The sequence below is a fragment of the Trachemys scripta genome, chromosome 21 (genome assembly GCF_013100865.1).
Source record: "Trachemys scripta elegans isolate TJP31775 chromosome 21, CAS_Tse_1.0, whole genome shotgun sequence".
Classification (NCBI taxonomy): Eukaryota; Metazoa; Chordata; order Testudines; family Emydidae; genus Trachemys; species Trachemys scripta.
This window is the reverse complement of record NC_048318.1, coordinates 18,483,801-18,497,738: the sequence shown is the minus strand read 5'-3', so window position 1 is coordinate 18,497,738 and position 13,938 is coordinate 18,483,801. Positions and strand designations below refer to the sequence as shown.

The following is a 13,938-nucleotide window of genomic DNA, read 5'->3' as shown; positions in this document are numbered from 1 at the left end:
AGCAGCATTGTCACCCTGTGCGCCAGGTCACAAAGCCCGGTGCAAGGAGCTGGGCCCAGCCCCTGCTCTACAGTGATTTTTTTCATTTGATAGTTGTTTTTGCTTTTATTTTGTGATGTTTCACATTTGCAAAGAACATGGGGTTCTAGTCCTAGCATATCCCAGTGTCTCCCTCCCAGGCTATATCCCTCTGGCAGCAACACAGCAACCAGTGCAGAGCCCAGCACAATGCACAGTTCAGGGGGTGGGGAAGGGGAAATTGCAAGGCAGATGTTTTCCTGTCAGAGAGATGCCCTGAGATCTGTGCAGAAGAGGGGGAAGTTCAGTGCCAACTCTCCTCTGAGATTCCACCATGAGCCCAGGGGGCTTGGGCATTCCATTAGGGGGCCAGTGGGCAAAGGGAGCCCTGCTGGGAGTTCTGAGCCTGTGGACCCAGGTTGTTGCTAAGTATTTCTGGCTTGACACTTTGCTGTTCTTGACTGGCTGCTCTCTCTCTTAGTGCCGCAGAAGCCGTCTTGCAGGGGCGAGCAGACTCCATCCTGACCTATCATCAGCAGAATGTACCCCGGGCAAAGCTAGACCAGGTATGGCTGGGTGTGAGCCAGACACTCCTGTCTGTGCGTGCTGCTGGCTAATGTCCTCATGGCCAGTCACACCCTGACCCCACTTGCAGCTCACATTCTTTCAAGGGGGATGGGCTCAGTTGGCTCTTGTAGGGATTCAGGGCTCGAAGCCCACCCAAGGTCTGGGGCTACACACCTGCCTTACGTGTTTCTTGCTGACTTTGGCTTCCCCTTTCTCTCACAGGCTCCGACTCCCAAGGTACTGGGAGTCACCGAGCAACTGCCAGTTAACCCACCTGCCTCCAGCACTCCACAGTCCCAGCCCCCAGCATCGCAGGGCAACCAGGCACAGCCTCAGCCCCCCCCAGCACAGCCCCCCCCACCCCAAAGCATCAGTCAGCAAGCTCTGCCTGCACCAACTACCCTACCCCAGGAAGGGACGGGAGAGGACATTCGGCGGGACCTGACTCCCAACTCTGTGGGAAATAGCAGCGGCAGCACCCAGCCAGGGAGCAACCACCCCAACACGCCCAACGCCTCCACCAACCCGATGCAGCCTGGGCAGGTGGACTCTTCTAGTGCTTCCAGCTCTAACTTACTGGGGGATGGTACCAGTGCTGGGGCAGGCGGAAATGGGCAGGTAGTGCTGGGCCCCAGGAACCCCATGAACTCAGAGGGGCTCTCTAAGGAGCAGCTGGAGCACCGGGAACGCTCCCTGCAGACCCTGCGGGACATTGAGCGCCTGCTGCTGCGCAGCAGTGAGGCCGAGCCCTTCATGAAGTCCAACCAAAGTGCTGGTGAGGGTGGCCCCACTCCCCAGTCGCAGGCCCCACTCACCCAGCCACCCCTCCCACCTGCGGGCATGAAGAAGTATGAAGAGCCCCTGCAGTCCATGATTTCTCAGACGCAGAATCTGGGGGGCCCCAACTTGGAGCATGAGGTCCCCCACCACCCAGGCTCTGACATGGGGCAGCAGATGAACATCATGATGCAGCGGCTGAACCAGGACAGCCTGACGCCAGAGCAAGTGGCCTGGAGGAAGCTGCAGGAGGAGTATTATGAGGAGAAGCGGCGGAAGGAGGAGCAGATCAGCATCCATGGTCGACCCATGCAGGAGATGATGATCCCACAGTCCATGGGTGGCATGATGATTCGGGGGCCGCCACCACCCTATCACAGCAAACCTGGGGAGCCGTGGCCTCCAGGGATGGGCAACCAGCTAAGGGGGCCCATTGAGGTCCAGGACCCCATGCAGATGAGGGGAGCACCCCCCTTCCCAGGGCCAAGGTTCCCTGGAAATCAGATGCAGAGGGTCTCTGGCTTTGGCGGGATGCAGAATGTGCCCATGGATGCCCTTGGGCCCATGAATGCTATGCAGCGGCCAGTCAGGCCTGGCATGGGATGGAATGATGATATGCCTCCAATAGGAGGCCCAGGGAACTTTCCACAAGGGAGCCTGCCCTATCCTTCAGGGCAAGGGGACCCTGAGCGGTTCATGAACCCCCGAGCCAGGGAGGAGATCCTGAGGCACCAGCTGATGGAGAAGCGCCCGGTGGTGATGCAGAGGCCCATTGGGATGTCTGGCAGCTCCATGAGCCAAGGTTTGGAAATGGAGAGGATGATACAGGCTCACAGGCAGATCGACCCGTCCATGTTTCCTGGACAGATGCCAGGAGAGAGCCTAGGTGGCGCACCCATAGGTATGGACTTCACAGGTACCCGGGGGATATTGAGCCCACCCATGAGCCAGTCGAGCCTCCGAGACATGGATGCGCCCATGGGACCTGGGAACCTCAACATGAACATGAATGTCAACATGAACATGAACATGAACCTCAATGTCCAGATGACCCCACAACAACAGATGATGATGTCGCAGAAAATGAGGGGCCCTGACATGATAGGCCACCAGGGCATCAGCCCTGAGGATCTGGCCAGGGTGAGGGCTCAGAATGGTAGTGGTGGCACAATGATGGGGGGGCCACAGAAGATGATGATCCCCTCACAGTTCCCCAGCCAAGGGCAGCAAAGCTTCTCAGGCGGGCAGGGCCCCTATCCCAGCATGCCCCAGGAGATGGGCAGTGCCCCAGACATGTTCAGCCCTGAACAGGGTGCCATGTCCATTGGGAACATCGGCGGCACCACCAGGCTCAGCCACATCCCTTTGCCGCCAGCTTCCAATCCCCCTCCCACCCAAGGGGGCAACCTAGCCAACATGCACCCGGCACCCTCACGGGGGCTGGGCCGCAGGCCCTCCGACCTCACCATCAACATCACCCAGATGAACTCCCCTGGCATGGCCCACCTCAAGTCCCCAACGCTCAGCCAGGTGCACTCACCGCTTGTCCCCTCCCCATCTGCCAATCTGAAGTCTCCCCAGACGCCCTCGCAGATGGTCAGCATGCCACCTTCCAACCAGTCTGGGCCCCTGAAGTCGCCCCAGGTGATGAGCTCCTCCCTCAACGTCAGGTCTCCCACCAGCTCACCAAGCCGCCTGAAGTCCCCTTCCATGGCCGTTCCTTCACCCGGGTGGGTGCCATCTCCCAAAACCACCTTGCCAAGTCCAGGAGTCAGCCAGAGCAAGCAGCCTATCAGCATGAATTCGTCAGCTTCCATGGGAGGGCTGGATCAGGGTAAGCTGTGCTAAACTGTGTATGTGAGTGGGATAGGGCCATAGAATTAAACCTGGTGCTCCAAAGGTCTCTGCACATTGCTGGTCACTCTCATAGGGCCCAATAATTCTGTGGCTTCCAGACCCATATTTTCCATATACTCAGACTAGTAATGATTACGTGGCTATTTCCTTGCAGGGCAGTGGTGGGAACCTGCCTTCCCATAGCCAGCTCTCCCTGTGCTGGGATTTGGGGCCCAAATCTCTTTGATTTGGGGTTGGCGAGTGGGCATGTAGGGCCCATGGGGATATCTGGCAGCTGGAAGTGCTGTGATAGCAGCCCAGTTCCTGTTCCAAAGAGAGAGAACACACCATCTCCCTTTCTGTGCCATGCACCAGGCCTCAGGGCAATGTGGCTCAGCATCGGGAAGAAGGGAGCAAGAGCCTAGATTAGGGGAAATGCATACACCCTGGAGAGGGACTGCTCTTTCCTGGTGAGCTGAATGAGCCTGGCCTGCACATGCAAGCCTGCACTTGCTTCTTCTGGGGATTAATGCCAGTGATTTGCTGTGCCCCACCTCACCCCCTGATGCTGTGCTTTCTTATTCACAAGGAGGAAAACAGTAGGCAGCCTAACGTGCACTGTAGAGGTTTGGAGGGAGACATTGGACCAAATTAGAAATGGGGAGCCAGGATGCCAGCATTCCCAAATCCCTCTGCTGACTGGCTCATGCTCTCCAGGGTTGGGTAGGGATGGAAAAATGGATTGATGGGAGACAGAGTCCTTAAACATGTGTCCTGACTTGGGGAAGTGCATTGAAAGGAGGGGACAGTGGGAGTGTGTCTGTCACTGAGCAAACCTGTCTTGGTGCACTCCAAGGTTGGGGGGATTGCAAGATGTGTCTGGCCAATGCCCACTCCCTGCATTTCCTTGTGTTTCTTTTCTCAGGCCCCAGGTCCTGTTGTCTGGGGAGACATTTTTCAGGTAGATCAGAATTTAATCCAGTTATTTATGCAGGCAGCATTGTCTAATGGTTAAAGCAGAGTCTGAGAGTGAGGACTTCAAAACTCTAAGGCTTGCTCTGCCACTGTCACCTTGGGCAAGTCCCTTCACCTCTTGGTGCTTCAGTTTCCCCTGGCCCTGACTTGAGTCTTTCATTGTCCCTCTGATGATATGACAAGGATTCCCCATCCCCACTTTCTTTCTTCTACGGCCACTCATATAGGGGTAACAGGATGGGCTAGAAAGCAGGGTTCCTTCCTAGGTACTAGGGGGCTGGTTCACCTCTCTCCCCATGCCTTCTAGCAAGGTTAATACCTCTTCCCAGCAAACCCCCACCCCATTCCCCTGTACAAACAGGCTGTTCCCATCCATGCCTACTTGCTTGAGGAGGCCTTGAGTGAATGCAGAGCCATTGCCCACCAGGGTAATTTGCATCCTCACAATACACACTGAGAGGCAGAAACCTACCCACAGCTACATCCAGGGAAGGGATGTCAGGGTAAGGCCCCTGAGGTATCTAGTGTTGGAAGAACGGTTCCAGGTAGCCCTGCATGATGCAGGCAGCATGTGCTCAGAGCTACTTAGTGCAGTGGAGTCAGTCCCATCTTGTACTCCACCTAGAGCGGATTGTCGGCCAGGCCACCAACTGCTGCATTTTTCTTACTCACGCTTGGCCTCCGCATACTTGACATGCACACGCATGCCCCAGTTTTTGACTTCTCTGTGTTTGCTCTTGAAGTTAGTGTGTATTTTGCCCCCAGGCATCCAGCGGGAACTTTAAAAAGAAACAGGTAGGGGAAAGGGGCAAAGTTTTCTGTATCCAGGTCTAGAAAAAGGCCTCAAACTCAGTGCCTTCCCCTCAGCACCTGCCCCTCCCCTTCTTCAGTTCATGAGGGAAGGGCCAGAGCTTGGAAGTTGGGACTAGATCAGATCTAACTCTCCCATAGTTTGGGGTGTCTGGCTCTGGTGTCAACCATAGCAGGTGATCCCAGCACAGAACTTCCCCAGAGTCCATAGGGGGTTTTGGTTGGGGGCCAGGCCTGGTTTGGGTCTATCAGTGTTCCAAGCAGAGAATTGGGGATGCTGCCCGATGGGAGCAGGCTGCAGCTTGCAGGGAGCACTAAGCTGGTCTCTCTCTCTCTCTCTTGCTTGCAGGTTCGCTCCCTCCTGGGCCTAGGAGCAGTTCCTCTGCGCCAGCCAGTAATCCCTCTAGCACCATGAATCCCAACATACCTTTTACTTCCTCTCCAGATCCATCCCCCTCCCAGAACCCCCTCTCGCTGATGATGTCACAGATGTCCAAGTATGCCATGCCCAGCTCCACACCACTCTACCACAATGCCATCAAAACCATCGCCACCTCTGATGATGAGCTGCTCCCAGACAGGCCTATGCTCCCACCAGGAAGCATGCCAGGTACGTTCTTCTGGGACTGTGTCTGCGCCAGCAGGGAGAGCAAGCTGGAGCTGGGCTTTATAGGGGTAAGACTGGTCTTGTGGCTCACACACAGGCCTGGGAGGCAGAACACCTGGGTGTGGTTCTGATGCTCAGAGTGGAGATCAGGAATTCTATTCCCAGCTCTGCCACTGTGCTTTGGACAAGCTCTTCTGTGGCTTTGGACAAGTCACTTAACTTGTCTGTACCTGTTTCCCTATCCATCCCTGCCTCTGTTGGAGCATGGGGCTCAGTGCATTGATGACTAGAAAGTACCTTGGGGACATGTTGTAGAAAAGTGTGCTAATTGAGAGTCAGAATAGGAACAGACATATTTGGAGCTGCAAAGCAAGGAGAACGAAAGGGTTAATTGAGTCAGATGAGAGCATTTATCCTGTAGGGAAGAGAAGCGTTTGTTCCAGGTACAGGGAGAAGCCTGAGGAAGAAGTTGGACAAGGGAGAAGACTCAGTGAGCCCCCTACAGGGACAGGACAGGGTGTAATCCTTGTTGTGCACCATGCTGTGGAAGGATCACTCCTACCCAAATGTATGACTTAATATAGTAAACTCCATGACTGCATCCTTGCTGTGGCCTCTCAAAATGTCACAGAGGCAGCAGGTTAGAACCCAGGATCGCCCACTCCAAAAGCATTGGCCTGACCAACTGAGTTCAAGGAAAATTACTATCTGTTAGTACGGTAGTATGAGGCCTTGACACACAGCAAGCAATTCCGATTCCAGCCAGCAGAGGGCAACAGTGCCATATACACACGAGCCAGTTAATTGCAGTATAATACAGTTGGGTTATTAATGGTAACTGTAGTCCCTGTAAGTCCACCAGGATGCTAGGGGTACAGATTATTGCAAGGGTTACATCTCCTTAGGTGAGACATAGGGATGTCAGGTCTGAGGTATGGGTGTCTTTGAGTGTCTTGGGCTCCCAGTGTTCTCACTAGCACAAGTAAAAGCAATGGAGCCCATCCAGCTGTCCTGCATTCAGGTGTAACCAAAGGCCTTGGGGGAAACTCTAGCTCCCTGGATACTATTGACTAAGCTCCTTAAATGGAACTGCTGAACTGGCTTCCCAGGCTGGTTTCCCAGCTTGCCGCAGCTTTGCAAAGGCATTGGGTGCTTCCAGAACCCGGTGCGAAGCTGGCAAGTGTTTGTTTGCTTGGCATTGTTCTGCCTTCTGCTTCTTACTGGCTGGCCAGGGCCAGCTGCTGCCTTCTCCATGTGCCATTGATCTGCCTGGCAAACATAGTGAGCCCAGGAGACACTAGAGTTTCTAGCCCAGCACACAGCCAAGATCAGCTGCGGATAAAACAGATAATGGGAGATGCAGTGTTCATGTGAGCTACACGTACCATGCCACCGGGCATGGGGATGATGTAACACCCCCTAGATTTTACTTATCTCCCTATCCTCTTTGTCATCTCCTCTCTGCCCCCACATGCCCAGTGTTCCTCCCTCAACCATCTGCTGAGTGTTGTCTCTGGGATGGCAGCCCATGCTCTAGCACTTGGCCACTCCCCTTGTTTGAGTCCTAGACCTAGGTTTCCAGGAACCATGTTTGCCCTGCTTCGAGGAGGGAGGGGGCTGTGACCATTGGGATGCCCTTAAATTCCCCCCTCCTACCAAAGATGTCCCATCATCACCACTATCTCCAGCCCAGAGCTCTGCTGTGTAGGAAACCTCAGGTGGTCTCAGCAAGGTATGTCCCAGTGGGATGGGAAAGCCTGAGCAGGGACTGGGCTATCCAGTCCATGCAGGTTCCCAGGGCCTGCCCAGTCAGAGCTGAGAGAGAGGCATTATCTGAGAACTCCTTAGTTCTGATTTCAGAAAGTCTTTCTGACCTCCACAGTAGGGGGCCCACACCTCCCTCCCATGCTGGCTGTGAGCCTTGTGTAAGCCAGGCAGTGCTGGGCGCTAGGTGGGTAGCTGTGCTGTCCTTCTCAGTATCCACCACTGGGGGGCACGTTGGAGCTGCAGAGGTTGCCAACTAATGGCTGTGCTGACGGTGTTCCTTGTGCTCAACACAGTAGAGAGGTTGCTGTGCTGTACTGTCCCAGCCTGCGTAGCAACAGAGGGGAACAGGATCTGCTGGGCTGGTAAGAGCCACAAGCCCTATGTATGGCCAATGACCGACTGAGTCTTGCGGTAACATCCCTTGAACCCCACCTATTCCCTGCCTGCACTAGGCCAGCTCTGAGGTCTGGAGCAGCTCTCATCAGAAGCAGCAGCACCTACCAGCTCTTAAGGCAAGTCTACACTGCATCTGGGAGTGAGCCTTCCAGCCTGGGTCCACAGACTCACGCTAGCACTCTAAAAATAGCTGTGTAGACATTACAGCTTGGGCGGGAGCTCAGGCTCTGATGCCTGGGGTGGGCTTGAGGGCCAAGCTCCAGCCACAGTTGCAACTTCGAAGCACCATCTAAACCGCTATTTTTAGAATGCTAGCACAAATCTGTGGCTCCGGGCTGGAGGCTGGCTCCCAGATGCAGTGCTGATGTGCCGTTACTGCCTCAGTGAGAGAGGGAGGGGCTGGCCTCCCAAGCATGTGCTCTGTGGTGCTCACCTCTCCCCTGTACAGCCTAGCACCTGGCTGGTATGGGGCAGGGTGTGATGCTGCCATGGCAATGAGGTGCTGGGTTGAGGGTACTGAGCAGGTATCAGGTCTGACAGCAGAGTCCCCTGGGCTTAGGGACTCTTTCACTGACCTTACTGCCTTGATGGACCCTCTATGGCAGACCCTCTCCATGGGTCTAGCAATGAGAGCAGAGCTGGGCCAGGTTTGAACACTCCAGGAAAACTGGCTGGAGCTGATCTCTGCTTAGATGCTGATTTCAATGGAGAGAGCTGCTAGCACCAGGGACATACTCTCTGCATGCAGTGGGAGGAGGTGCATGGGCATTGAGTTAACTCTCCTTCTCCCCTTCATTAGGTATCACAGGAAATCAGCCAAATCAACTGCACTTGAACTCAGTGGGGCCTGCATCCTCGCAGAGTCCCATGGGGATGAACTTGCCTGGCCAGCAGCCACTCTCCCATGAACCCCCGACGTCCATGATGTCCTCGCCGAATCCCCTGGGCGCCAACATTCCGATGCACCCTGGTGCGCAGGGGGCGGGTGTGCCCCCCCCAAATCCCATGATGCTGCCTCCAGGGCCCCAGGACTCCTTGAACCAGCCCTGCGGCCCTGTGCCAAACAATTCTCAGATGATCCCTTCCAACCAGCTGGTGTTCCCCCGCATGCAGCAGCCCCACAATGCCATGCAGTCTCCAGCTGCGGGTATGCCCATGACACCAGGAGGTGGGGCTGGGATGCAGCAACATTACCCGCCCGGGATGCCCTTGCCACCAGAGGACCTTTCCTCCCAGCAGCCTGGCCAGATGCCCCCCCAGCAGCACATGCTGGGCAAGAACATCCCTCCTCGGATTGGAGATCCCTACCCCCCTGTGCTTCCGGGTGTGGCTTCAGTGCTGAATGACCCTGAGCTCAGTGAGGTCATCCGCCCCACACCTACGGGCATCCCTGAGTTTGACCTCTCCAGGATCATCCCTTCAGAGAAGCCGAGCAGCACCTTGCAGTATTTCCCCAAGAGTGACAGCCAAGCACCGAAATCACAGCCTTCCAACCTCCACCTCATGAACCTGCAGAACATGATGGCTGAGCAGCCACCCACGCGACCAGGCATGAGCACCCCCAGCCTTCCAGGGCAGCAGGGCATGCAGCGGGGACTCAACATGTCTATGTGCCACCCTGGACAGGTGTCCATGCTGAGCAGGACAGGTATGCCACCCCAGCAAGCCATGATGGGGAACAGCATGCACCAGGGCATGATGTCCCCCCAGCAGAGTCTGATGGCCCAGCAGAATTTCATGCTGATGCAGGCTAAGCAGAGGAGCATGTCTGTGTCAGGGGAAATGTACGCCCAGTCGGGCCATATGATGTCGCCTCAGGGCTCCCTCATGGGGCCCCCACCTCAGCAGAACCTTATGGTCACACACCAGATGAGGCAGAGGAGTGTTTCACTGGACAGCCAAATGAGCTACATCTCCGGGCCTGGAAACATGGCGAACCTGCCTTTCTAATCATGTCCTGAGGGGCAAGGGCCGATTGTAGAAACTTTTTTTTTAAAACCTTTATTTGGATTAGGGTCGGGAGGCTGGGGCCTGTGGGGGTGCGGAGGGTTTTTCATATTGGATTTGCCTCTATAAGGAAAACCAGATGTGCAGTAAAATTGATGTGAATCCTTTTTGGGGGGCGGGGGTATTATTATTTTTGAAACTCAAGTGGTGACCGGGGGCTTCCAGACCCTACGGCAGTTTGTAAAATCTTCCTTTTTTTTTCCTCGTAGTGTGGGTTTTCTTTGTTTTTTGTTTTGTTTTAAAGAACAACCAAAATGTACAACAAGATTTTGAATGAGCTGTAAATAGGGCTGGGAAAGGCAGAAACTTGTGCTGGTTTTAAATTGTCTGTATTTCTGTGTTTTAATAGAAGCCTCAATTTTCTGTTTTAAAACAACAACAAAACTTTTCAAAAAATCAATGTATGAGGGTTTAAAACTCTTGCAGAGGAGGTTCTAGGGGAGTGGGAGGAGGTGAGTGGGTATTGAGAGAGCCCTCTGCAAAAGAGCCTCTTTGCCAGCCCCACATCATTCATGCATCAGAACAGCTTGTGTGCGGGGATGCATGGTTTTGAACAGACATATATACACATCTTAGATCCTGATTCTGCAGTCAGATCCTCTGGGCCTGTACTCGGTTCAGGGGTGCACCCAGTCATATGGATCCACCTGCAGGATTGGAGCTGCTGCGGTGTCTATAAAACAGTGTTGGTTGTGGGAGACGCTGTTTGGTGGTTGGGATGGATAGTGGTCTTTATCTGTCTCTGCTGCGTGGTGAAGCTGCTGGTAGCATGAGCAAGGAGAGGGCCCAGTTGTTTAGTTTAGGGAAGGGTGAGGGGTCTGATCCCACTCTGCAAGTAACAAGTAACTGGACCATGAGGCCTCCACCCAATCATGACACTCCCTGCTCCCTTCTCCATCCCCAGATGTTCTGTGTGATGTGTGCATGTCGCTGTGGAGTGGAGATAGCAGAATGAACACTGGGATTTCTGACTGGCTGATTTCATCCTGTGCTTCCTGGATGTGTTGTGCAGAAGCCAGGAGGGAACTCAAGACACACAGACACACCCCCACCAAAGCATCCCATACTCCTTGTTGGCTCTGCTCCCACTTACATGAGTTCATGCATCTCACCCTGCTGCACTATGTCCTTTGCCTCCGAAGTGCACACATTTCTGAGGGAGAGCTAGCCTGATGCATAAAAGCAGGCATTTTATGGTAAAGGTTCTCCAAGCATTTTCTCAATCTGGGAATCCCAGACTCCTCCATGAAAGGCCCTAGAGGCAGTTGGGCAGCAGTTGTAAGGCCACCTTTATACCCTGAAATCACCTGCAGCAGCCCTGCTCTCTACTATGGATGTGCAGCCTGTAGAGACATCAAGTCCTTGCATGCAATACTCCACCTGGATACAAGAGGCCTCCTGCTCAGACTGAGCTGATGTTTTTCTAAACGAAGCTCTAGTTCAAACAGTAATTTATTCAGGGAAGTTCCATGGCTTGTGTTATACAGGAAGCTAGACTAGATGATCACAATGGTCTCATCTGGTCTTAGAAGCTATGCTGGGAGATGTCTCCTCCACAGGTCATTCCATGTTACTCATAGGAGCAGCTGGGACTTCATTTCCACTACCGCTGTAGGCTGCTTAAAGCAAGGACTGCAAGCATAAGTTTCGTGTGGGGGAGTGTTCCCATGCCTGGCACCCTCTTCCTGCACAGAGTTCTTAGAGTGTGCTATGACATCTTTTTGAAGGGAGGTTGGAGATAATCCATGTGTGCATGCAGTCTCTGTGGATTGCAGGAAAATATTCTAAAAAATGGATCCAAATGACCATGGGGCACCCTAATCTACCACCATTTTGAGGTTTATCTCCGAAAAGCCAGCCTTTTTGTTGCCCCTCTCATAGCAAAGGGGCCCCTTCCCCAAGCAGCACAATGGAGGAGAAATAAAGCTTCTGCACCGAGAAGTTGAGAAGCACTGCATGAAATGTGAACCTTCTGTTTGTGGTTCCAAGAGTGAATCTGTTAGCAAAGGCAGCTGAACTGCACCAGCCCAACAGTCTCTTAGGCCAGATCCCAATGGGCTGAAACCAAAAAGTTTAGACAGAACCATTCCCAAGTTTGAGGGTGTTTTGTGGGAATGGGGCTGGCTGGGAAGTGTGTTGAGCTCTGGTCTTTTGCTTTGGGCCTGTGTCTAGGGACCATGAGTGTGGCTCTCAGAACAGCAATGGGCTAAAACCAGAGGCACTTTTCCAGCTCTGTCCCATTTGGTAAAATGGGAACAACCCATTGCGTTGCCCATCTCTGCCTGGGACAGTGCCCTGCCCTGTCGAAGGGCCAAGAGGGCTGTCCCCTCCACCTCCCACTCTAAGTGCACTCAGGCACCTTGCTTTTTAACCGGGATGGTTGTTTACCCATTTCAGAGACTGGAGGGGGGAAGATTGGTGCTGGAAGAGCTGGTTCAAGCAGAACAATACAAACCATACTGTAAAACAAACCTTCCCTATTTCTCCATGTTGCCCCCTGGCAGTGCTGTTGGGGGTAACCCCTGCTAGTATTTCCCTTGTAAACACCATTGGGAGTTGCTCAGGACCAGCACAAGCCCCATGCACCACAAAAGCCCCTGGCCCCATACATTAAGGGGCATTTCACCCCCCACCATTAAGTCTCTCTATTTGAAGCCATAATCTTTTAAATAAAATTAAGCTTTGTCTCCAGACAGCCATTGCTTTGAACCCTGAGTGATTAAAAGCTCCAGTGTGTAGACCTCCTACACTTCCCCCTACCCATCTGGTCTAGCTGAGAAATGTCCTGAGGTGTTGGATCTCTGTTCTGTCAGCATTGTCCTCACATGAGTCAGGGCCTGCAACTTGCAATATGTCTGTGTGAGGAAAGTCAGTGCAGCTGTGTAGAAGAGCGAGAGAGAGAACTTGCAGATGCAGGTGGGAGTGATGGCATTCCAGGTAACAGAAAGGGAAGGTGACAGTGATGATATTTATCCCACTTTAGATTGTATGACAGTTGGGAAGTAGCAAGGCCTACAGCCCAACCGCCCTCAATACAACAGTGAAATTCTGGTACTTTGCAAGGCTGTTGGCCCTCCTGGGGCACTTTTTATTTGGTCTTCAGAGCAGCCAACTGGGAAGTTGTAACCAACCCCCCACTGCCCTAGCAGCCAGTCTTCATGATATCTGAATCTGGAGGCCGGCAAGGCTGAGTGGTGCCTTTTTTTGCTTCGGGTACCATCTCCCAAACAGGTCTAGTTCATCAGCAATATGGTGGGAGCCTTTCAGAGGTGAACAGTAGCCACCCCTTGTTTGCTCTGTCACCCTCTGCTGTGCGCTGGGTCTCATCTTGCCTTGTGCTTTATTGCTTCATTTATTGGCTTCAGTTTTGTGTGCTGAATTCTACCCAATCATGGTTATGGATGCCCCTTTGTTTCTAACTATGATATGTCAATGTTTTTTCCTGCTCCAAACAAAGGAAAACGTCTTTCCAATGCAATTTTAAGCAATCACATGTCCAGAATTAGCTTTCATGTCAAGGTAACAGTGACTGACCCCCCTTTCTCTGTCATCCCATGGAGAAACTTCCCCAGTCATTTTGTACCATTATATAAATATATATATAAAAATATAAATATATAAATACAATATGTGAAGACATCTTATTGGTTTTTATTTTGAAACAATTTTTAGGCTTGTTTTTTGGGTATCTGTGCTGCCTGTAATGTATTGACCTGTTTTATAGGTGCCTTTTTATTAAAAAGAGAAGTTTCAAAACCTGATCCTTGGAGCCTATCTTCACTGGTCTGAGTTTCTTCAACATTAGCTAGTGTGGCCCACTGTACTTGGGGGCTCACATCAAATCACATATAGCTGGTAGTTGCTGTTTGGTAGTGCCACAGCGAAGAACTAGCTTGGACACATGTTTTTCTTCTGGTTGTTTTCTCCAACTTATGTTTGAGTAATGAGGAGAGTTGTTGCCATGTGAAGGGCAGAGATGTTGTTAATGCCCAGATTATCCGAACTACAAGTCAAATCTTAGCTTTTAACTGCAATCCTTTCCAATGATGCCAACAGCAGTCTTCTGCTCCTAGCAGGATCTGATGCTGTAATAGTACCTATGATCAACAATGTCCTGCTGAGCTAGGCCACTGGTTAACCCTCTGTTGCTGCTTTTTGGGTAGTTCATCCTCTCCATT

General features: G+C 52.8%; 1 protein-coding gene across 6 annotated transcripts in view; it reads left to right on the top strand.

Annotated features, from left to right (window-relative positions):
* BCL9L (BCL9 like) overlaps positions 1 to 10,106 on the top strand; it is a 94,405-nt gene extending 84,299 nt beyond the window's left edge. For 4 of the 6 annotated variants that reach the window (XM_034754467.1, XM_034754469.1, XM_034754470.1 and 1 more), the window contains exons 5-8: positions 500 to 584; positions 808 to 3,196; positions 5,333 to 5,593; positions 8,553 to 9,703. In XM_034754467.1, the coding sequence (XP_034610358.1) occupies positions 500 to 584; positions 808 to 3,196; positions 5,333 to 5,593; positions 8,553 to 9,703 (3,886 nt within the window). Of the gene's footprint in view, positions 1 to 499; positions 585 to 807; positions 3,197 to 5,332; positions 5,594 to 8,552 lie in introns of all 6 variants that reach the window. The other 2 variants (XM_034754472.1, XM_034754471.1) reach the window with 2 other exon arrangements.
* Positions 10,107 to 13,938: the final 3,832 nt, after the last annotated feature.